The following is a 24,697-nucleotide window of genomic DNA, read 5'->3' as shown; positions in this document are numbered from 1 at the left end:
ACTCCCCAGGAAACGGGGTCCCGGGCCTGCCGCGTTCCGCTGCCCGCGCTCCTCCTCCGCCGCGGCCTCTGTCGCTGAGTGGTGGCCGGGTATGGAGGCGAAGGCGGCACCCAAGCCAGCTGCAGGCGGCGCGTGCTCGGTGTCGGCAGAGGAGACCGAAAAGTGGATGGAGGAGGCAATGCACATGGTGAGGAGCCCGGGAGGTGGATGCTGCGGGGTGGGACCTTTCTCTAGCCCTCAATCCGACCCCGGCATTTGAGCAAACGTTCTTTCTCGTCACCATAATTTTTATGGCAGTCAGATGTTCTGGGTGAACAACTGGCTTTACTGCCTCGAAACTTTCTGTAGCCCATTCTCACAGTGGCTCTGGGCGAAGGAAGGGGAGGAAATACAGAAATTATTTGTTTCATTGCGGTGGACTATGCTGCAGACTTAACATTCTGTCGCCGGCTGGCACGTGCTGCCTCCCTTTCCTTTCTGTGGTTACACACTCTCCAATCTACAAAGTCACATTATTTGAGGTTTTGGCCCTTGGAACATGTCCAGCAGAAGGAAGGAAACTGAGAACGTTTCTGGTAGAGAGCAGTATGGAAACAAGTCCCTGTACAATCGGCGTCTCGCATTCATTCGTTATTTCCTCTGCCCTTTTACTTCCTTCCCTCACTCCCTTCAGGACTGCGAAATAAAGGGGGCTTTCAACAGAATGGCGTGTGCTAGCGAGCTTCTTAACTGGGAAAAAAGTTTGTTTGTAAATGTATGTATTTACATTTTAATAACTGTACATACAGCCACGTGCCACACAATGACCTGTCAGTAAAGGTCGTTATCCTGGAGCATTAAATCTACTCACCTTAGCCCTGTTGTCCCATCCAAGTACTAACCAGGCCTGACCCTGCTTAGCTTCCGAGATCGGGGGACATTCAGGGTGGTATGGAGGTAGACAACACTAGTTTCTATGTAGACTTCTGGGCTAAACACTTTTGCTACCTTTTAAGTTGACCCTGGGCTAGCACATGTAAATATATTTACATACGTTTACAAACAAACTTTTATCCCAGTTAAAAAGCTCGCTAGCACTTTTCAGCTCCATTATAATCTTATAGGACCACATATACAGCTGTGGTCCTATAGGATTATAATGAAGCTGAAAAGTTTCTGTTGCCTAGTGACATGTAGCCCTCCTAACAAGTACTTTTTTTCCTTTAAGACCTTGAAGAAACATGTATATGCCAGAACCCAAGAAGCAGCTGCCTCCTTAATCCTGTGTAGGAGGACGTAAACTGAGAAATCACATCCCTAGGTATTTATAATACAATTAAGAGACAAAAATTGTCAAAGCCAGAGAGGTCTAGAAATTCTTTGAAAACATCTACATGTTTAAAAAGATACAAAGTAGCATGGCCAGATGCAGTGGCTCATGCCTGTAATCCCAAAACTTTGGAAGGCAGAAGCAAGAGGATCTCTTGATCCCAAAAGTTGAAGAACAGCCTGGGCAACATAGACCCTGTCACTACTAAATAAAAATTTAAAAATTAGTAGGGCATGGTGGCATGTGCCTGTAGTCCCAGCTACTCAGGAGGCTGAGGCAGGAGGATTGCTTGAGCCCTGGGAGATTGAGGCTGCAGTGAGCCGTGTCTGTACCACTGTACTCCAACCTGGGAGACAGAGCCAGACCCTGTCTCAAAAAAGAAAAAAAAAAAGATACAAAGTAAAGGAAATACAAAGAAGGAAAATATTTGCAACATATATAAAAGGACAGGTTTAATAACTGTAACATATAATTTATATAAATCTAAGTACTTTCCGAAGTAAAAGGAAAGATGTATATGCTAATACTGAAAAAGTCAAAGGCGATGAATATATTTGTTTTTAAAATTTCTTTTTATTTTTAGAAGATTTTTTTTTTGGTTTAGACAGGCTCTCTCTGTGTTGCCCAAGCTGGTCTTGAACTCCTGGGCCCAGGCAGTTGTCCCACCTCAGCCTCCCAAAGTGCTGGGATTACAGGTGTGAGTCACCACACTTCACCTGAACATGGTATTTCTAAAAGAAGTGACGAGTAGCCAGCAAATAAATGAATACACAATTTCACTATTAATGAAATTCAAATTAAAATGATACACAATTTTTCACCTGTTAAATTGGCAAAAGTGAAAGCAATTTTAATGCTTGGTGATAATAAGAGTGTGCATGTTTGGGGTGTTTGTTGGTTGGGAGGAGCTGAATTTAGAACACCCTTTTTTTTTGTATGTAACACGTATATTACAGTTTTTATTTAATATGCTGGTAAAGTTAACTCTAGTTAAGCCAAAGTTGAAAGTTTTAAGTTTAATTTACTTTTTTAAAATTATTATACTTTAAGTTCTAGGGTACATGTGCACAATGCGCAGGTTTGTTACATATGTATACATGTGCCATGTTGGTGTGCTGCACGCATTAACTCGTCATTTACATTAGGTATATCTCCTAATGCTATCCCTCCCCTCTCCCCCAACCCCATGACAGGCCCCGGTGTGTGATGTTCCCCACCCTGTGTCCAAGTGTTCTCATTGTTCAATTCCCACCTATGAGTGAGAACATGCGGTGTTTGGTTTTCTGTCCTTGTGATAGTTTTCTCAGAATGATGGTTAACAGCTTCATCCATGTCCCTACAAATGAAAAGGATGAACTCATCCTTTTTTATGGCTGCATAGTATTCCTTGGTGTATATGTGCCACATTTTCTTAATCCAGTCTATCATTGATGGACATTTGGGTTGGTTCCAAGTCTTTGCTATTGTGAATAGTGCCTCAATAAACATACTTGTGCATGTGTCTTTATAGCAGCATGATTTATAATCCTTTGGGTATATGCTCAGTAATGGGATGCCTGGGTCAAATGGCATTTCTAGTTCTAGATCCTTGAGGAATTGCCAAACTGTCTTCCACAATGGTTGAACTAGTTTACAGTCCCACCAACAGTGTAAAAGCGTAGAACACCCTTTTATTAGGACAATTCGGCTAGGTAGATATAAAAGGCCTTAAAAGTGAGCTTATCCTTTGATCCAGTAATGCCTTTTTTTTTTTTTCCAAAGTGAAAATATTTTAATGTTTTCTTTTTCCAGTTATGTAAATAATTCATGGTCACAAAAAATTCAAACTATATAGAACAGTTAACAAATTATGTAAAAACTACCTAAAAGTCCTATTATTAGAGATAATACTATTAGTATTTTGGGAGCATCCTTCCATATCTCTCTGTCCATATGTAAACAGCCATATGTACTTTTGCATAAATGGAATTATATATTCTCTTTTTGATTATCAGCAGTTTTTTTTGGTAGTCTTAATATATTAGTCACTCCTCCCTACCTCACGGTATTTCTGTTGCTATGGAGTGACTACCTAAAATGGGACAAAGGATGTATGTGCTTTGAAATTATATAGATATTCCTGTATTGCCTTCTAAAACCATGATGCTTAATATCGTACCCACTAACCACGTGTCTATTTAAGTTTAAATTAATTAAGGTGAAATAAAATAAAATCCAGCTCCTCAGTTGTATTAACCACATTTCAAGTAGTCAGCAGCCACATATGACCACCGGCTACCGTATTGGACAGTACAGATCAAAGGACATTTCCATCACTACAAAAGGATCTGTTGGATAGCATATACGGTTATCAACTTTACTGCTTTTTAATAAAACCATTATTTTTCATGGCAGGTTTCTTTCTGAGATCTAAGCATAGCATCATCGTAGGTTATCGTTTTAATCATCATAGCATGTTCAGCATAGCATTCTAAAGATAGGCTTGGAAAAAAAAAGTATGACTAAGTAATAGTGTTGCACTCTTGGTGTGTTCCAGATACTATGCTATGCACAATGTTTTCATGTGGGCCATGTCATAAGCCCCACAGCAGCCCTATCAGGTGAGTATTATTATCGTCCTCATTTTCAGATGGGATATTGAAGCTGAGAAAGTTCAGTAACTTCCCCAAAGTTAGAGAGCTGGGAAGGATGGGGCTGTGACTTGAGCCCTGTCATCTGCTGTTAAATACTGGCCTGGCCTGCCTCTTGGTGTTAGGTAGCTCACTGCTTGCCAACATATCCTCTGCTCTCTTTCTTCCTTTTCAGTTTCCTTACCTGAATACTGTGTATCTACTGTGTAATTTAATGGAACATTTAGATTTTTTTCTTCTGTGAATTGCCGAGGCATATACTTTGCCCAATTTTATAATAGTTTGATTTAAAAAATTGCACTGTAGGAGCTCTTTGTATTTTACAGCTGTTTCTAGGAATAAATTACAAGGAAGCGATATAAATATTTATATAAGAGAAGTTCTTCACTTGTTTATAATAGTGAAGAATTTGAATCACTTAAATGTCAAATAATAGGAGACTAGTTGGTTGAATCAGATATGTTCATAAGGAGAAATACTGTACAACCTTTACAAAATCATGTGATGAAAAAATATTACCCAATATAGGGAAAGGTTAACAATACATTTCTAAATGAAAAAGGCAGACTGCTGAACTGTATATATAGTGTAAATCTGTTTGACTTTTTAAAAACTGTGAATATGTGTATGCAGGGCATAGGAAAAAACAGAAAAAACCTCCATTGCTTCAGAATAACAGGGATTATATTTTGGGGTATTGGGATTCTTAGTGGGGTTTTTTTTTTTTTTTTTTGATACATGAGGTTTTTTTTTTTTTTTTTTTTTTTTAATCCCTAAGTTCTCCACCTTGAACACATCTTACTTTATAATTAGGAAAAAAGAAAGATTGACTATGTGTGTATATATATATAGAAAAAATGTTACAAGTTTTCTAGAAAAAAGTCAATTGTATTTTTTTGTAGTATGCATTTTTGGGGCAGTTGGTATTAATGTAACATTATGCTAGGCTCTGAGGGAAATTCGAAAAGAAAGCAAACACCACAGACACCATTTCAACAAATGTGGTATGATTAAGTTTTTGCTATGTGTTAGACCTTGTGCTGGGTGCATAGGCTGCAGAGGTGAGGAAGAGAAGCTTCATAGTGCCTGGATCTAGTGCTTGCCTTCCAGGAACATACTGTTTAATTGATGAAATTAAGCCAAGCACAGATGAAAAGGTTGGTAAGTAACATGTCCAAAGACCACAAGAGACAGATATAAAGTGCTGTCAGATAACAGCTGGCAAGGTCCTTCAACACGTCCGTTGAGGTAAATGATAGAATTCCTTCTAAATTTTAAGGGACCAAAAGGATGTGGCTGGTGGAAAGGAAAGGTTGATCCAAGCAAAGATACTGTCATGTACAAAGAAATCAAGAACTTTGTTTTGGGTTAGAAGGAGATCTAGCTATCTATCTAGAACAGGGCTCCCTAACCTCGGGCTCAGGTTTAGGGGGATCTATGAACCCTGAAACTATATATAAAATATTATGTGCGTGTGCCTTTTTCAAGTGAGACAGTCCGTAACTTTCATCAGAGTCTAAAAGGGGATTTCTGCTCTGAAAAGGTTAATAACCTAAATGAATAATGAAAAGTTAGGTTGGTTCGGTTGGCCAATGGGAGGATGGGTGATAGTTGGGAGACCTTCAGTGCCATATTGAAGAATTTAAAGTTGATGAAATAAAAACATCATCACTTTTTAAACCCCCAAAGTTAAACTATATAACTGTTTCTGCTAATTACTCAGAGAGTAATCACTCAGAAGAGAGTAATTAGCAGAAACAGTTATATAGTTTAACCTTTTGAACAGGATGATGTTCTACCTGAGAGTTGTTCTGGGTAACTTATTTGTTCCCCCTAATTTTTTGTCTTTATAGGAAATATTTCTTTAAGGACTCATCAGACTCTGTGCAAACAAGGTCTGTTTCCATCTCTCCCCCTTTTATCATGACATCACTAGAAAGCAGTTTATAGTAGTAATGTCTTTGGAGAAAATAATAAACTACAAAGTCTCTTCCATCTAGATGCTTTCATTATCTGTAACTGGGCAGGCCCTGACTAGAGAAAAAAAAAGAAATTATATTCAAAGACAAAATAGAGACCAGTGTCTGGGTGGGAAGAACAGAGATTTTATTCTTTAAGTTTGAAGGTTGATCATTTGTTACTTTACGCAAGACCTAGCAGCCATTTTTAAATAGTACCTGACCTTGGTCTTTCCCCCTCAAAAGGGCAAGAAAGGTTAAATTCAAAGCTACCTGCACTAATTTCAGACCCATTTTGCCTGAGCTTTTTTGCATTTGTGAAGAAGTGATCAGACTTGACAGTAGAGTTGCTGGGAGTGTTTGAAAGTATGATATGGGTATGGGGTGAAATTGATTTCCAGGTTAATTAAATCTATTGTGAACTTGTTAGTGAAGCAAATCTATGTGTTAATTGTTGCAAAGGAGTTCCCTCAACTCACTTCCATGGGGCTTTGTGTTATTCTCACCGCCCCCTCCCCTGTCTACCATTCCAGTTGCTTACCCACTCATCCTCAGCATGGCAGGCTCGGCCATTCCTCAACAATGACGTTATTTGTCCTTTTAAAATATTCCGATCGCTCATATATGCTCTCTGTTTCGGACAGCAATGGAAGGCATTTCAGGAAAAAAAAATGTGTTACTCAAAATAAACATGAAGATAATATTGAGAGGAGTAAAATGAAATAAATTTGCTAGAAGGAAAAAGAGAAAAATCCAAAGGAAGGAATGGAAGGCCTAAACCCAGTAACATGGTGGCGTGGGTGCTGTCTCCAGGTGAACAAGACAGAACTTGTAGGCAACATGGAATCTCATCTCCCATCCCACTCACGTCCTTTCCACTCGGCCCTGCATTCTCTTCTGCAGGTTTGAAATGGCCCGCATAGCCAATGTAGAGCTCTTCAGGAGATATTTTTACAGAAAATCCTGATCACATGGCCTCCATTTGTTTATTCTCTTACAGTTTTGTTTTTTTTTAACCTTTTTTTTTTTTTTTTTTAAGACAGAGTCTCACTTTGTCACCCAGGCTGGAATGCAATGGCACAATCTCGGCTCACTGCAACCTCCGCCTCCTGGGTTCAAGCGATTCTCATGCCTCAGCCTCCCGAGTAGCTGGGATTACAGGCACCCATCACCATGCCCGGCTAATTTTTGTATTTTTAGTACAGATAGGGTTTCACAATGTTGGCCAGGCTGGTCTCAAACTCCTGACCTAAGATGGTCCACCTGCCTCAGCCTCCTAAAGTGCTGGGATTACAGGCATGAGCCACTGTGCTCAGCCTATTTTTTACTTTTTTTAGAGATGGGGTCTCACTGTGTTACCCAGGCTGGAGTGTAGTGGCATGATCGTAGCTCACTACAGCCTTGAACTCCTCTTGCCATTTTTTTATCCTTAAAATTTCCATGTCTCGCTCTCTTGCCAACTGTTCTCTCTCATTTGGCCCCTTGATTCACTCTAAACTCAAACCCTGATTAAGCAGCTGATGAGTGAAGTGTCTGTGGTTACTAAAGTAGAAGTTAGAGGCAGAACAGTGGCAGAGAGCCCTGGAATCTGGCCCTTGGTAGGTGCTCCACAAATGTTTGTTGAACAAATGAATAAGTGGAGCCAGGTTGTCTATGCCCTAGTCCCAGCTCTCTCACATGCGCTAGTGATATATATAATCTCCCTATGCCTCAGTTTCCTCATCTGTAAAATGGAGAAGGTCATTATAGGCTTGTAAATGAGATGAATTAATACTCATAAAATGCTTAAATTAGTCCTGGATCAAAGTAAGCTTTCAATAAATTGTAAGCTCTTATTTTCAAGCTCTCAGAACCAGAATACTTGAGATGTAGACAAAACATTAGCTCTCTTAAGAGGTTTGTTGGGGAAAGTACAGCTGGAGTTAAAAATTTAACCTCTTAGATAAGTCACTGTTCAAGCTACTGGTTTTCATCTCCACCATTCCACCTAAATTGCCGCTGCCTCTCTGAATTAGACACACTTGACCACCCTTCCTTCTTGGCCTAGTGTTTTTCTGGGATTGTCCGTAACACCAAATGTTTCTCTAAACTCACTAAACATCTCTTTTTAATCTCCATTGCAAAATCCTTTTTGATCTTTTAACTTTCATTTTGAAATATTATAAGTTCATGAGAAATTATAATAATAATATACTGGGAGGGCCCAAGTATCTAGTGTCTTTCAGTGGTAACATCTTGCATAGCTATAGTTCAGTATCAAAACCAGGAAAAATGCATTGGGAAAACTGCAGAGCTTATTAAGATGTCATCAGTTTTATTTGTACGTGTGTGTGTGTGTGTATATGCATGCCTATGAAATTTTGTCATGTGTAACTTTATATAACCACCACTGGAACTGTTTCATTACCACATGGCTCCCTTGTGCTACCTCTTTATAGCTGCAGCTTCTAATCTGTTCTCTGTCTCTATAATTTTATAATTCAAAAATGTTATGTACATGAATCTGTAACCATTGGGCTTGGCTTTCTCCATTCAGCATGATTCCCATGAGATCTATCCAAGTTGTTGAGATTATCGATAGTTCATTCTTTGTTATTGCTGCGTTGCGTCCCATGGTATAGGTGTACCATAGTTTGTTTAGCAGTTCACCCACTGAAGGGCATTTGAGTTGTTTCCACTTTTTGGCTATTATGAATAAAGCTGTTATGAACATTTGTGCACACAGACATACATTGTCTGAGCATAGGTTTTCATTTCTCTGAGATAAATGCCCAAGAGTGGAATTGTTGGGTCATGTGTTAAATGCATGTTTAGCTTTTTAAGAAACTGCCAAACTATTTTCCAGTGTGGCTGTACCATTTTATATTCCGACCAGCAGTATATGAGTAATATCATTTCTCCACAGCCTTGCCAGCATTTGCTGTTGTTTTTACGTTTCACTTTAGTCATGCTGATGGGTGTGTAGTGATATCTCATTGTGGTTTTAGTTCACATTTCTCTACCGGCTAATGATGTGAAAACATCTTTTCGTGTACTTATTTGCTATCTGTATTATCTTCTTTGGTGAAATGTCTGTCTTTTGCCTTCTCATATAGTTTGGATATTTGTCGCCTCCAAATTTCATGTTGAAATGGAATCCCTGGTATTAGTAGCAGGGCTTGGTGGGAAGTTTGGATCATGGGGAAGATGCCTCATAAATCATTTTTATAGTAGCAAGTTCTCACTATATCATTATCATGAGAATATACCATCCCCTCCTTTCTTTCTTCTTCTCTTACTGTGTGATGCCTGCTCCCATTGCCTTCTGCCATGAGTGGAAGCTTTCTGAGGCCCTCACCAGAAGCAGATGCTGATACCATACTTCTTGTACAGTCTGGAGAACTGTGAGCCAAATCAACTTCTTCTCTTTATAAACTACCCAGCCTCAGGTATTCCTTTATCGCAGCACAAATGGATGAAAACAGTCTTTTTCTAATGGGATTATTATTTTACTGTTGAGTTTTAAGAGTCATTTATATAGTCTAGATACTAGAGTGTTGCCAGAGATGTGGTTTGTAAGTGTTTGTTTTCCCATTTTAGCATGTTTTTCTTCATCTTTGCTGCATGTATTAGTTTCCTATGGCTGCTGTAACAAATTATCACAAACATGGTGGCTAAAAACAACACAAGTTTATTCTCTTATAGTTCTGGAGGCCAGAAGTCTGAAATTTTAGCGAGCCCCAATCAAAGTTTTGGCAGGGCCGAATAACTTCTGGAAGCCTGCCTTTTCCAGGTACTGAAGTGACATTTATGACCCATTCCTCCATCTTCAAAGCCAGCAGTGCAGCATTTTCAAATCTCTCTCTCTCTCCTTCCATTATCACTTTGCCTCTTGCCTTCTGTGTCAGACATCTCTCTTAGGAGGACATTTGTGATTACATTTAGGGCCCACCTGGATTTGGGATAATCTCTCCATCTCAAGATCCTCAACAAATATTTTTTGCATGAATAAATGATTTGTCTCTTCTGTGTACCTGGATCTCTGTGTAATTCTACACTTACCTTAAATAAAATTCTTAGTATAATAATTGCCATAGCTACACATGGCATTTCCATTCTCCTTAACTGTCCGTCTTCTTCCTGGCTTTCTTCTCTATAGTAGCCTATGCTGCATTTGTCTATATTAACCAAACCTCGGGACTCTTCAAGCCTTTCGAACTTGCATAAACTGGACATGCTTTAACCACTATCACAGAACTGGGACACAACCAGCCTGTGGATAGTTCATACAACAGTCCTGAATGCAGTATTATTGCATCAGATACTGTCTTCTCACATCTCTCCATGCCCCATCTCTGACCCACCAACCAGATGGAGAAAAGAGAGGCCCAGTTTGCTCCTGCTGTGGGCTTCTCCTTTTTCCTGTAATGGCCACATGAAGAATAAGTGTCTGTTGAGCATGGTGGGAGTAACTGAGGAAATCCTGTATGCCTTATGATAGGAAGTTGTCACTAGTTAAATAAAGTAGAACTGGGAGTAAGAGACTAGTGCAGGAGACAGAAGACACTGTTTTAACAATGCCTTCAACTTTGTACTTTATATGCCCTATGATGTGTATAAGTACCTGCACTTAAGTGAGAATCAAGTCTTCCAAAGCCTCTTCAGGGCTGCCACAGTAAGGAATACCTTGCCTTTCCGGAAACAGCTGTACAGCAGTTATATTCTTTCGACTGCATTGAGATGGGAACGAATGTACACTAGTCCAAGGGTAGTACGCTTCCCTTATTCTGACTCTCAGAGGCAGTATCAGGTTCTACTGAGGCATAAGCTGCCTGCTTAAGCTCTCCACCTGAAGGTAGAGTTAATTTTCCTAGGGCCCAGAGCTGCTATCATGGGGCAAGAAGAAAAATGAATGGCCTGTGATAAAGGGAACTTTGAGAATATAATAATTGATTTGCCATTCCTGGGATGGTAGTCATGGAAGTGTTCCTACACTTGTTTTTCTCATTGATTTTTTTCAGTTGAGGTGTACTTTATATACAGTGAGATGCACAGGTTGTAAATGTATCCTTCAATCTGTTTTGAATAATGCAAACATCTCTGTAATCCATGTCTTTATCAAGATCCAGAAAGTTTTCACCACCTCAGAAAATTTTTTTGTGTGCCTCCCCAATCAATCTGCACATCCTCCTCCATGAAGCAACCACTGTTCCAGTTTCTGTCATTGTAGTTTAGTTTTCTCTATTCTGGTACTTTGTGCAAAAGGAATCATATAGTATGTGTGCTTTTGTGTGTGACTTCCTTTACTTAGCATGTCTATGAGGCTCATCCATGTTGTTACAGTATCAGTAGTTCCTTTTTATTGCCGACTAGTATTCCATTATATGAATAGGACACAGTTTGTTTATCCATTTTCTTGTTGATGGCCACCTGTGCAGTTTCAGGTTTTGGCTATTAACATTCTTTTTCAAGGTTTTGGTTCTTTTTTAAGCTTGCTTTCTTCTTTTTTTTTTTTTTTTGTAGACACATATTCCCTTCTTTTAAATACTTAGGAGTGGAATTTTTTTATAGACTGTGTGTATGTTTACTTTTTAAAGACATTTCCACAACGCTTTTCATAATGATTGTGCCATTTTACATAGAGTACTTCTAAACTCTTATTGTCTCACGTAGAGTAGAAATTGTGGGACAGGGCGACATCTAGTCTGGTTACCTTTAGCTATTGGGACTCTAGAGGATAATTTCTATAATTTTTAGAGAAGCAAAGGAATTTCAATGAGGAAAGGATTGTAATAAAGGATTTATAAGTGTTATTTATTCCCCTACCTTTTTGCAAATATGTATTCTATCTCTGAAAAGACACATAGACCCTGGCACTTTAAGAACAGTGGTCAGTCACAGGCTCCTTTGATCGCATCTGTTTCCAATAAGAAGAAATCAGAGGCTCTGGACCTATCAAGGGGATTTTTTTTGAGTCTCCCTTAACATGGACACAACACAGAACACGGGCACTAAATACTGTAATGGAACTATATTCCAGAAAAGGGAAAGCTGCACTTCTTTGTTTCAGTCTTTGTACACGTATATCTTGTTCATGCTGCATCTCTTTCTTTCCTATACTCTTTTCAAGTATGGAGTATTACATCTTACATTTTCCACTTTGTGTTTCAGGCCAAAGAAGCCCTCGAAAATACTGAAGTTCCTGTTGGCTGCCTTATGGTCTACAACAATGAAGTTGTAGGGAAGGGGAGAAATGAAGTTAACCAAACCAAAAATGTATGTGAGTTGGGCAGTATAATTGCAAACATACAGTAGTGATGGGTGTACTAGAGAGAGTTTACCACAGTTGGTGTGAAGGTGAGACTGAATATAGTCCCGTAGCTGCCAGTGGTGGGTAGCTTTTCTTAACGTCTCTCTTTTTCAGTATCATTTTCTTCCTGATTTTGAAAGTGATACATGTTGATTTTTTTATTGTGGAAAATTCAGAACAATTTAATGAAGCCATAAAATGTTAGTGAATAATTTTCTGTTTCATAGAGTTTTACTCTAATGCTTGAGTGAAACCCAAGAGGGGATTTTATTTCATCAGAATGTCAGCATGAAAGAAACAAGTCTGTCTCTACTTTAAGCCAATCTAATATATGAAATTTTCATTTTACAAAATAGGTCAATTTAACTCATAATGCATTCCTTTTTTAGTACCTTTAAATAATATTTTCATCCTAGTAAATTAAAAAAGTATCCTCAATGTATAGCTTTGGAGGGAGATATGAGGATTATATAAAGGAAGCTATTTCTTTATCAGATAATTCAACAAAATAGGGTCTTCAACACCAGCTGCCTCTGTAGCTATATGTAGCATGTACATTTTAATAGCTTATATGACTTTTATTGTGGTTAGGTTGGGAAGTTCATGGTTCAAGGCAATGCTTCTTAAACGTGGTATCACAACAGTGTGTCATGATAAGTATACTTGGGAAGTATAAGTAAACTACCAAATTTTATGATTACAGAAATTCCTAGGTGGACTCAAAGATCACTTATACCTGTAATGCCATTCACACAGACCTTTATCTTGTCATGTGATTTTGGGAGCCAGAGAATAAGCTGGTGTTGATACCAGTGCTATGGGAACTAGTTCATCCATCAATCACATCTATTGAAAAGAAAACTGATATTTAGCAAAACACATGTAAAATAGGAATCCAGATTCACAAATCATGTATTTTTTATTTTTAGCCATAAAATAGAACAGGATTATATTTTAATACATAACTTCTGTACAACCAAAAAAATAAAACACCACAGTAAAATAAACAGGAATAAACATGGTATTTCATTTGCAATGCTTGACAAAATGTTCACATCTTTAATCAGAAATGAGCTCTTAGAAATCAGTAACAAAGAGACTAATATTACAAGGGAAGTGAAAATAAAAGGAACAGAGGAAAATGAAATAACAACCAATAAGGCTACATGAAGATGATCTAACTTAACTTTAACAGAAGAAAAAAGCAATTTCTTTGTAACATTACATTATCAGTGATTAAAAATACTGATATCTAATGTTTGAACAGTTTTAGGGAATGGGAAACATTCAAACACTGGGAAAGCTTACATTGATTATAGGAAATTTACTCAAAATGTAGATTTTGCATATACTTCGCCCCAGCAGTTCCAATCAGTAGGAACTGTTCCGACAAAGTAGTTGGACAATTCAGATTTATATATAACCATGTTCACTGCATAGAAAATCTGTAGTTAATATGTCAGCCCCCCAAAAAAACTTTTTTTATCAATTTGCTTATGAAAAATAGTAGATCGAAGTGTAGAATTAGAAAGAAAAAAGGCATTTAAATAAAAATATAGTATTTCACAAAATTCTTTGTCCTTTGAATTCTTGAAAAAGACAACTTTTTAATGAATCAGTTTTAAATTTACCCTGTAATAAGTGAGAAGCATGAATATATGTAAGTTCATACTTTTTATTTTTATTTTTTTTTATTTTTTTACTATGGAAATGCTTTAATAGAGGTGAACACACAGCAAGAACAGCAAGTGCCCACACAGACATGGCTATCACAGAACACGTTGTGGGTAAATGAAGAATTCATACCGCCCCCACCCTTAACCCAGTAACAGAAGGCTCTAGGCCCCCATTTCCTCAGTCCACTCCTCAAACTCTCCCTCCTCCTCAACAGTGGCATCCTGATACTGTTGGTGCTCTGATACCAGGTCATTCATGTTGCTCTTGGCCTCAGTGAATTCCATCTCATTCTTGCCCTCGCCCGTGTACCAGTGCAGGAAGGCCTTGCACGTGAACATGGCTGTGAACTGTTCTGAGACGTGCCTGAGCAGCTCCTGGATGGCCGTGTTGTTACTGATGAAAGTGGTGGACATTTTTAGCCTTGGGGATGGGATGTCCCAGAAAGCTGTTTTCCCATTGTAGGGGATCCAGTCAGCAAAGTAGCTGCTGTTCTTGGTTTGGACATTAAGCATTTTCTCCTCTACCTCCGTCATGGACATGCAGCCCCTGAAAATGGCAGCCTCTGTTGGGTAGAGGTCATACTGGGGGTCATAGGCAGCCATCATGTTCTTGGCATCATACGTCTGCTGGGGGTGTTCAGCCACTGTCAGGCCCTTCTTTGTTGTTTAAATGCTCATTTTGAAATACCTTTTTAAAATTTCAAATACAGAAAGTAGAAGCAGTTCTATTCTCATTTCTCTATGCAGAACTATTAAAATTTTGCCATATTCTTCCAGACAGTTTTCTTTCATATAAATCATGTAACAATATTCAAATATATACAGTCTTTTAATTTTAACTCGCATGTACAATAATTTCAAGCAATGTTAAAATAATTACCATTATAACACTGAGAAATATTATTTAACTGTCAGGGTAGTCATTTTTAAATTAGCCGTTACCTTTTCAGTTAGAAAAAACAGAAGCATGTACACATACCTCTGCAAACAATTAGCTGATGTTTGTTGAAAAATGACATAATTTTAAATATCAATTTAAAATACTGTAAAACATACAAAAATTTTTTTTGAAAAAACGTTTTGAAGAATTTTTAAAAATGTTTTAATTACATTCATGTTGAATCACAAAGCAGTTATTAAGGGGATATTAAAACATATGAGATAAGTAATAAACATAATACAGCAATTAATGAATGTATAGATACTTATTTAGGAGTAGAATTCTTTATTTTAAATTGTGGTCAAATTTTCCAATTTGCATTTTGTGTATGATGTCTTAAGATGAGAACTTTGAATGTCCTAACAATACCCATCTAACCCCATCCAGTGACCGGGGTTTCTTCTGTATGCTGAAATTAACCTGGGTTTATCTTGTTATTCCGTATCATAAAGAAGATTACTCTCTAACTACAGCATAGAAAGACTCTTGACCCCAAATGAGAAGACCTGAGTTCTACTTTTGGATCTGATACCACCACCACCACCCAGTCGCCACCACCACCTCCTCTCCCAGCTGTATGTGATTAACACATGCCAGCTTTGCTTAGCTTCTTTTTCTTTAGTAATAAAAGAGATGATTTAGTAATAAAAGGGATGACTTAGTAATAAAAGTAATGACTGAGATGATTGAGTTCAGCAATTGTATATTGAGAGCAATAGGGAGATTTGATTCCATAATTCTAAATCTGATTTTTTGAAAGCACCTAAGTTGGGGAAACCTTTTTTTTTTTTTTAAACTCTCCACTTAGTTTTGGTGTGCAGCCAGGTTTGGGAACCTCTTCTCTAAAGTACCTTCCATCTCTGGTAATTAATTCTGTGATTCACCCATGTAGCCCCTTGGCCAGCTCTGCTCCCATCTGCCTCTAGCTTCCGTGGCATCTTGGGCCACTGTGCTAGCACTTTTCATACCCTGCCCTATCTCACAGGTAAATGAGCCCCACCAGATTTTATGCTTGTTGAGGACAGAGACTTTTTATCCTACACAGAATTTATTTAGCCCAGTGGCTTGCGCATAGTTAATACTCAGTGTAAATTATTGATAAATGCTATTGTCATGAATATTATAAATAATTATTCCATATAGAATCTATGATTCACTTTAAGCTGTTTTAGTAAGGGAGAAAGAAAAGGAGACAAGAGCTAGCAGAGTACATGTGTAGTATTATGTGGCACCATGCTTCATGTAATTCAGATTTATAAGGTTTATAAGTGTAGATACCAGTGTATACCGTTTTACATACGGGGAATCCTAGACTTACAGAAGTTAAGTTACTTGCCTAAGTCCACATAATTAGTAATGTCTCTGTCAAGATTCAAATTTAAATGTAGTCAGTTCCACATGCTATGTGATTTCTCCTATCCTCTACTGCTTCCCATGAAGTGTCTGAAACCAATACCAAATCTCTACTTCTCTAGAGTCTTCCGGTATATAAAACCTCATTCCCCAAAAGTGTGAGAGATGACATTCCAGTAAACTTAATGTAGATTTGCTTGGAGTGAGATCAGTGACAGCCTTGAACATATATTTGAAACTAGAGCACAAGCTTATGAAAATTTTGCTTCCCCTGAAATATTCAGAAACCACAGACTTTATCTTTTTTTCTTTGTTTTTTAGACTTACCTTCTCCATGGCATTTTAATTGAAAGAGTTTCCCCTAAGGTACTTAGGTACTTAACTAAAAATACAGCATGATTCCTATGGCATCTCTGATTAAATATCTTTCGCAAGCGAGGTTATGGTACTTGAATTGGGGAATACGTTGTCCACTACTAAGGGTGTCTTGAAACTGTATTCATTAAAATATTGGCAGAAAGGATAGGCGCATATTTTATACTTAGTTTTTGTATATTTGTAAAATAGTAGTCACATGAAGCAAACAGCATCAGTGCAAGCCCCTTTCTCTTTTCAGGCTACTCGACATGCAGAAATGGTGGCCATCGATCAGGTCCTCGATTGGTGTCTTCAAAGTGGCAAGAGTCCCTCTGAAGTATTTGAACACACTGTGTTATATGTCACTGTGGAGCCGTGCATTATGTGTGCAGCTGCTCTCCGCCTGATGAGTATCCTTTGACTTCATGAGTTAATGTATTGTACCATTCGTGTGAACAAGAGAGTGGCCAAACATGTAGCCTGTTTTCCAAAATATGAAAACACAGACTTAGGAAACACCTTGTAAAATATAGTGTCTCTTAGCCAAAAAAAGGAAAGCTTTTTAAATAGTAAAATGACCTGTTTCTTTTCATATCAATAAACATAGAATGATTAAACAAATAATCTAGAGAAAGAAAATATTAGAACTGTCTTTAACAATTATATAAAGATAAATCATAAATTAAGTTGAAGTGGATTATAAAACAGTTTGCAAAGGAAAAGTCCTAAAGAATATGCAGCTAAGTTTTGCCTTTGGATAATGGATTATGAGTGACTTAAATTTTTTTTCTCTGTTTATCTGTTGGTTTGTTTGCCATGAATACCTATTACAATGTATCAAACATTATCAGTAAAAAGTAAATAAGAAGTAAATCCTTTATGATATTCTAATTGTAAATGGAAAATGAGTAAAGTTACAGCTCTTTGGATTGTCTCGCATGGATTAAGCAACTTAAATAGTGCAGAGACTCTGTAGGGACTTCTAAAGATCTTTTTAAAAAATTATTTGAAAATTGAAAAACTCAGTTTTTTAGTTCCTTAATTTTTATGTACTTATTTTACTATGTATGGATGGATAATTTTAACACTTTAAAAATAATACAGAGGTTTTGGGGTATGATAAAATGTACAGTCTCTATAAAAGGGTTGTTATGGGCAACTTAGAATTCTCTCCTCATCCTGCCTTACAGAGTGGCTAAGCTTTAGTCTATTTTGTATTAGGGCACAGGTTATATTTTATTTGGGGCAAGAACAGGGAAGAATCTGTTATTTTTAAAAGGTGAAAATCCCTGGATTAAATTTCTGCATCCTTTCTGGCTCTGACTCCCTAATGATTCTGAAAAAGTGATTTAGGAAAGAGCAGAGAGAGCCCTGAACTGTGAACATTAAGCAAACACATACTCAGTTTTCATTCTGTTTGCAGTTGTTAAATGTCAATTTCTCAATACTTTAACCCCTTTTCTTCTGTGTAACTGGATTGTATGGTTTATAAGATGAATCCTAAGCTTCACTGTTTTGAAGAGTAGCATGAGCTTTCCTCTCCAGGATGGCTAGTATAAACCTACTCTGGTTTTGTCACGATACATACTTGAACTGTACATTCTATGCATGACCTTAATTCTGTCTTATAAATCCCACTGGTTGTATATGGCTGTCAGAATGAACGATTTGGTGGTTGTGGCTCTGTTCTAAATATTGCCTCTGCTGACCTACCAAACACTGGGAGACCATTTCAGGTAATACAAACTGCTTATGCTTTTTCTTTCTTGCTAATTATTTTCATCTCTTTATGGGCTTGTGAATAACTAGTGTGTGGCCAGTATACAAAGAAACTATGATAGAATCAGACATCTTGGATCTCAGGGCCTCTGGTGGAGTTCATTTATGCCTCAGTATAAGATGACAGGGAAGAGTTTCTAGATGAGTGCCTACCTCTCTTCATTAACAGACTCCCTCCTGAAGGAGAGTCCACCCTTCCCAGCTGACTCCGAACACTCTTCACCGACACCGTTAGGTATGCCTGAAGACACTCGCTGTTGGAGTTTTTATTCAATGAACGTTACCAGCTGTATGCTCTACCAAGTTTGGTGATGCTTGGCCTGTGTCAGTGACGCTAGAGACTATTTACAGCACACACAATATTTTTGCACAAATTTAATCATTTTGCTTGATTGCCACATCCTAATTTTAGTATCTAGCAATCACTGTATTTTCATGTGTTTTTTTTCTGTCTTTTTAATGTTGAAATTTCCCCCAGACTTAAGAATCCATGTCTTTAGTCTCCTAGAAATTCTCCTTTCCCTTTAATCTTGCCACTTCTCCCAGAGTTTTTATGGGTCAGACTATGAACAAAAGGAATTTGTATTTCAGAGTTTGGCCTGTGACTATACCCCTACTTTCATTAATTGGTTTGATTGTTTTTCTCTCTAAGATGTAAGGTTAATGTAAAAGTATTATGCTTTAAAAAGAAAAAGCTTTAACAGATGCTGGATATGGCTGGGCAGTTCACTTCAAAAACCTCAGGGGTTCCTAGAATACTTTAAGGACCTACGAAGGACTAAATTTGGCTGAGTCTCACTGAGAACGAGTTTTTAAAACGTTCTTGAGTTTTCTAGCTCAACATTAGCTTTCCTATCAACTTCTGCACATTTGAGAATAGATGCTGTTTAACATTACATCAGAAAAGAAATTCTAATGCAATGATGGAGAGTAAAGGATACAATTGGTTTGATCATTAAAGACATTCAGAAAGTGATTTGATTTTTCCAATCACTTCTATTAGTAGCTCAAATTTTGCTTACATAACTCTTTGCAAATGAATTGCTGACTCCATATTTCCTTTATAAGAATGATCTAAATAATTTTTCAGTTTCTGGGCAGAACAAAGATGAGTGTTTTGATGTCAGACATGGGTGGAATATTTCTCTCCAACATGTCAGTGATATGAGGGCACAAACACAGTCCTTTCTCACACATCTTTGTAGTCGATGCAGCAGAACCAAAACAAGTTCATTTGCAGTGTGTATACCTAGCCACATCGGCTCAGCTGCAAATCAATGCCTGTGGCTTACAGCCGTATCTCCAGGCTGAATGCCAAATTATGGTTTTTTTTAAAGGTGCTTTTAGATTCTAAGGAAAACAGTGGTGGCCCAGGCTCTGAATGCTGGGTATTCTTTTTTTTTATTCGTCTGGTCTTAGGAGGCAGCAGGTGATTGGGAGGTGGGATACTGTTTCTTACTGCAGAATTACAGATTCTTTTCATACTATATTATAAGCAGCATTAAAATTTGTAGAGGCCTACAGAACTATTCTTTTCAAAGAAGATGGTGATTAATTATAACACCTGTTCTGTTTTTTAGAATTTTTATTTTATGGCCGGGTGCAGTGGCTCACGCCTGTAATCCCAGCACTTCGGGAGGCCAAGGCGGGCAGATCATGAGGTCAGGAGATCGAGACCATCCTGGCTAACACGGTGAAACCCCGTCCCTACTAAAAATACAAAAAATTAGCCGGCCGTGGTGGCGGGCATCTGTGATCCCAGCTACCTGGGAGGCTGAGGCAGGAGAATGGCGTGAACCCACGAGGCGGAGCTCGCATTGAGTGAGCCGAGATTGCGCCACTGCACTCCAGCCTGGGTGACAGAATGAGACTCTGTCTCAAAAACAAAAAAAATTTATTATGAATGTGTGCTTTTTATTAACGCCACAAATTTGTTGCTATAATGGATACTTGAAAATATAAATAATAAATTATCTCGGTGTGTTAGAGCGGTGCAGTTTCCTTCGAGGCCTGTAACTCAGCGGTTCTCATCCCTGACTGCCTGTTAGAATCACCTGGAGGCTTCTGCGCCTGACTCTGCTCAGTCCCTGCCCCAGACCATCTGAATCAGAAGGCAGGGGGCCAACAGTACTGTGTTTCCAGAGAGTTCCAAGCGGTTCTCCTGAGCAGCCATGGTTGAGAACCACTGCTCTCATCCCACGTAAGAGGAGAGGGCTCTGAGTGTGCGAGTGGAGTGGAGGGGGACCTCTGGGGAGCTCCAGCAATTAACACAGCAGGAAGCAGGGGGCAGCTGTGACAGGACTGGCTGGCAGTGGTTAGGATGATGAAACGCTGAGAAGCCAAGGGAGGCAAGAGCGGTCAGACAGAGCAGGTGTGGCCAGTTGCCTCCAGGACTGCAGAGTTGAGGAATCTGAAAGGAGGCCAGTGTTTTGGTCAGTAGGGACTTGGGGTTTTTTTGAGAGGGCAGACTCAGTGAAGTGCTGGGAACTCAAGCCAGTGAAGATGAGGCCACTGAGGAGTGAAGGCAGGAGCAGGGTGTCAGCCTTTGATGGGACAGGGTGGACAGAAGGTTATTTGTTATGGTGAAGGTTTATGCAGGTGTCGGAGGCCCAGGCAAGGGCAGACTGAAGACACAGGAGAATGGGAGGTTCGTTCTGAACAGCATCTCACAGTAGCTGCTCTTCCTGTCCTCTGTGCCTGTGCTTTCTGGCTCCTTCCTTCCAGATGCTCATTGTGTCACTTCTTGCACTTCAGAAGGGTGCATGGTTTTAAGTCCAGACTCTTCTGACAAGCTTTCAAAGCCGTACATATTTTTTACCCCATTTTTTGTCTTTCTTTCCTTATGCTTCCTTAATAGTCACCTCCTCCTCTATCAGCTGATTTCCTCACACACAATCCAGGCTTCTTCTTGCCCTTTCCCCGAAATGCTCTGCTTAGCCTCTTTAAATATTCTCTATCTCTAAGGCAAGTTCAAGTTTCATGTTCTTCAGGTAATATTTCATACGGTTAACACTCCTTACTGATATCACAATTTCTTATTCTTTCACATGTTATGATTTCTTTTCTCCAGTTAGATGCTAAAGATAGAACAAGCTGAATTGTATTTTTTAAAATCCTCTGTAGCAAGGGTTGATAAACTTTTTCTGCAAAGGGTTAGCTAGTAAATATTTCACCCTTTGTGAGCCACTTATGTCTCTGTCACCTAGTCTTTTTTTTTTCTTTAACAAAGCTTTTAAGATATAAAAACCATTCTTATCTCACAATTCTCAACTATGGAATGGATTTAGTCCACCAAGTATAATTTGCCAACCCTAGCTCTATAGCATGGAATGCTTAATGGGCCACTAGTAAATAGGAGCAGATAAAAATAACTAATGCTTAATGAGCACTTATGATGTGCCTGGTATTTAACAGGTATTATCTCACTTAATCCTCACAAAATCCATCTGAAATAAGTGCTATTATTGCCAGCATTTTATAAATAAGGCATGGAGAGTCTAAGTGCCTAACCCAAGATCACAAAGCTGGTAACTTCTATAATAGTTGATGGATGAATAACAGTTGATTGGGAATGATGCCTAACTGAGGCTATATATCAAACATCTTTTGGAAGTGTACCTCCTTACCCATGTTACTAATATCCCCAAAGTTTATTAACATCTGAAATCTGTTACATAACCATGTACATATATGTTGTTTTTATGGGATACAACACACATTTTCATAGACCTATGTTTATTCTCAACTTTCTCATTCCATCAGTGTATCCCTGGATATCGGGCTGAGGAAGCAGTGGAAATGTTAAAGACCTTCTACAAACAAGAAAATCCAAATGGTCAGTTTTCTTTTTTTTTTTTTGAGACGGAGTCTCGCTCTTTTGCCCAAGCCAAATGGTCAGTTTTCTATTGTAGATAATGTACTTCCCTTAAATCCATACAAAGAGAGTCTGCTATGAGCTTACCTCTTCACTTTCTTTTTCTTTTCTATTCTTTTCACAGCGCCAAAATCGAAAGTTCGGAAAAAGGAATGTCAGAAATCTTGAACATGTTCTGATGAAAGAACCAAGTGACCCAAAGTGACCTGGACAAGATTCATAGACTGAAAGCTGTTGACATCGTTGAATCATATGTTTATATATTGTTTTTAATCTGCGGGAAAATGGTGTCTCTCATCATTTGCTCTGTTAAGGGAACAAATTAGCACTTTTTAGAAGTCTGACAGTTGTAAACAGTTATTAGCTTTTCCACAAGCTGATTCCTGTTTTAAGATGGGGGAAAATTAAGGTTTGAGGTTTTAGAAATTAGCAAGTAGTGTGTACCCTTCTAGCCACAAGTGCCCAGTCCAGGCAAGTGCTGAGTTTTTAGAGAATGTGTGGCCAGACCCAGGGACCTGGGTGTCTGGACGGCAGTTTGCCACCCTGAGAACACCTTCTCCAGGACTGGCATTTCAGAGTCAGATTCTTCATTTTTTGCAGCTACGATGTTCTCCCAGGGCACTGGTGGCTGTGACTTCTCTCTAAATTGTATATAAGTTGTGTATATAGAGATCATAATTATATGGTCCTTAGAAAAGACTTTGCTTTTATAAAGCATTTAGAGAAAATGCATACTTTTAAAACAAGTGCTTGAGTTGTCACTTAAAAATTATGGCATATTGCTATAATAAAACCTTATTTATGTCTTATTTGAAGATGAATAGTCTTAAAAGATAAAGACATAAATGGGACAATTGTTATTGAGCAAAAAACCAAATTATCCCGCCCTCGTGGAGCTTATATTCTAGCAAAGGGAGATGAATATGATAGATTACACAGTTTATTGGAGGACAATAAGAGTTACGGCAAAAAGCAAAAAGAACACAGGGTAAAGGGGATAGGTGCCATTTGGTGGTGAGAATGCTGACTGAAAAATATAATGGTCAATTTAATCTGGAACAAACGGTTATTTCTTTTAAAATCCATATAATAAATTTAAAATCTAAAATGTAAAACTTTGAACACAACACTGGAAAGGGTATCCACAGCAGGAAGTCCCCAGTTCACCTTCCTGACTACAGGGCAGCTTTGCACAGCCCCGCTGGGCGCACTGTGTGCCTCTGCCCAGAAGGGGGCCTCGCCGTTCCACCAGAAGCTCAGCTCCAGGCCCTGGAGGGGCTGCTGCTCCTCAGTTGCATTTCTTCGGTAGATTCATTTCCTTGATGCAAAGCATCTGTATTTGTTGGTTCTGTCATTTGAGAGATGTCTCTGACTTGTTTGTTTTGAATTACATTACAGGCTGGAATGTAATTGTGGTGAAAGTATTTTTATATTGCTGAGAGTAGCAGCTAATCACAGTTACATGCTTCAGAGGACTTATAATTGCTTGGTTTTGTGTGTGTGTGTGTGTGTGTGCGTGTGTGCGTGTTTTTAACTGCATTTGAAAAGTTTTATGGAGAATATGCATGATTTTAAATCTGTGATAATGTTACATGCACCTTCAATTTTGTCCACTTTAAAAATTATCTTCTCATTAAATTTTAGTGCTTTGACTAGTTTGTTCCTTTTTGCAGTTGGTCGTAATTCATTTCTGGCTTCTTATGCTTTTCTGCAAGCAGATTTCATTGTATTTATTGTGTTCATATCATTTTCTTGGGGATTATTTGTAGGACAACCAACCTGGAGTTTTGCCTCTGTGGAGTACCACCCAGTAAGTCTGGCTGAGCATCTTATGTCCAGTAGGTTCTTGGTAAACATTTGCTAAATGAAATTACTGATTGAAATTTGGGGAAAAGTGAATAATAAGACTATCTAGGACAAAAAGCCAAAGCCGAAAATAGTATATAAGTATTCTAGCCCAGAGACTGTCGCTACTAAAAGAATCGAGGAAATAATAAAATGATAGACAGGGAAGGATAGAAAAGACTTAACAATATACATATGTTCCGTCTTTGCTGTTTTGGAGAATGGTGGATAAGTAGTGTTTCCTGATTCTGAAGCATAGCTGAACAATTTAGTTTTGGTTTACCATCTTTTTGGTTCCCTCTTCAGTGACTGACCTATCGAAAATCTGTCCTAAATGTTTGGACTGGGGCACAGTTCCCTCCATCGCTTTGGGGGAAAATCATTAATATGGCATACTGCAGATTGGAGGGCAGGACCATTGAGGGTGTCATAGACATTAGCTCTGTGGAATTCTGCTAGCAATTTCCAAGTGATGATGAGGCATTATGGATATATGTTGAGGTCATTCAGCTTCCTGAGTACCACATTCCCCAGCTACTTAGACACGGGTTAAAATATTAAGATGTCCTAGTTCAAAAGCTTGAATTCAATTGATTGATACTGATAGTGCCTGTCCAAGAGACCAGCTGAAAGACTTGTTTTGTGTACGAAATAGTTTGAAAGTGGTGAGATTAAAAAAAGGGTTTA

General features: G+C 38.5%; 1 protein-coding gene across 4 annotated transcripts; it reads left to right on the top strand.

The window, feature by feature from the left end:
• The first annotated feature begins 36 nt into the window (after nucleotides 1–36).
• On the top strand, nucleotides 37–23,833 carry ADAT2 (adenosine deaminase tRNA specific 2). Of its 4 annotated transcripts, none has more exons than XM_054558251.2 (7): nucleotides 163–187; nucleotides 3,846–3,909; nucleotides 12,048–12,152; nucleotides 16,772–16,922; nucleotides 18,142–18,248; nucleotides 22,054–22,126; nucleotides 22,290–23,833. In XM_054558251.2, the coding sequence occupies exons 3-7, from the start codon at nucleotides 12,093–12,095 to the stop codon at nucleotides 22,331–22,333; spliced, it is 435 nt and encodes a 144-aa protein (XP_054414226.1). In that variant the 5' UTR covers nucleotides 163–187; nucleotides 3,846–3,909; nucleotides 12,048–12,092; the 3' UTR covers nucleotides 22,334–23,833. The 4 variants fall into 4 exon arrangements, with proteins under 4 accessions (XP_054414225.2, XP_002817478.3, XP_054414226.1 ...); XM_063725024.1 differs by lacking the exon at nucleotides 163–187 and adding an exon at nucleotides 211–1,300; XM_002817432.5 differs by lacking the exon at nucleotides 3,846–3,909 and having other exon boundaries at nucleotides 40–187.
• The last annotated feature ends 864 nt before the right edge of the window (nucleotides 23,834–24,697 follow it).

Source organism: Pongo abelii, chromosome 5 (assembly GCF_028885655.2).
Source record: "Pongo abelii isolate AG06213 chromosome 5, NHGRI_mPonAbe1-v2.0_pri, whole genome shotgun sequence".
In the NCBI taxonomy this organism is placed as follows: domain Eukaryota; kingdom Metazoa; phylum Chordata; class Mammalia; order Primates; family Hominidae; genus Pongo; species Pongo abelii.
This window is presented reverse-complemented; position numbering and strand designations above follow the sequence as displayed.

Bases quoted from the DNA above. Each gene is read 5' to 3' on its own strand.
- ADAT2 (XM_002817432.5), top strand. From the start codon at position 92: ATGGAGGCGAAGGCGGCACCCAAGCCAGCTGCAGGCGGCGCGTGCTCG. The intron at 12,153-16,771 runs GTATGTGAGTTG...TTCTCTTTTCAG, and splicing joins AAGTTAACCAAACCAAAAAT to GCTACTCGACATGCAGAAAT. The intron at 18,249-22,053 runs GTAATACAAACT...TCATTCCATCAG, and splicing joins ACACTGGGAGACCATTTCAG to TGTATCCCTGGATATCGGGC.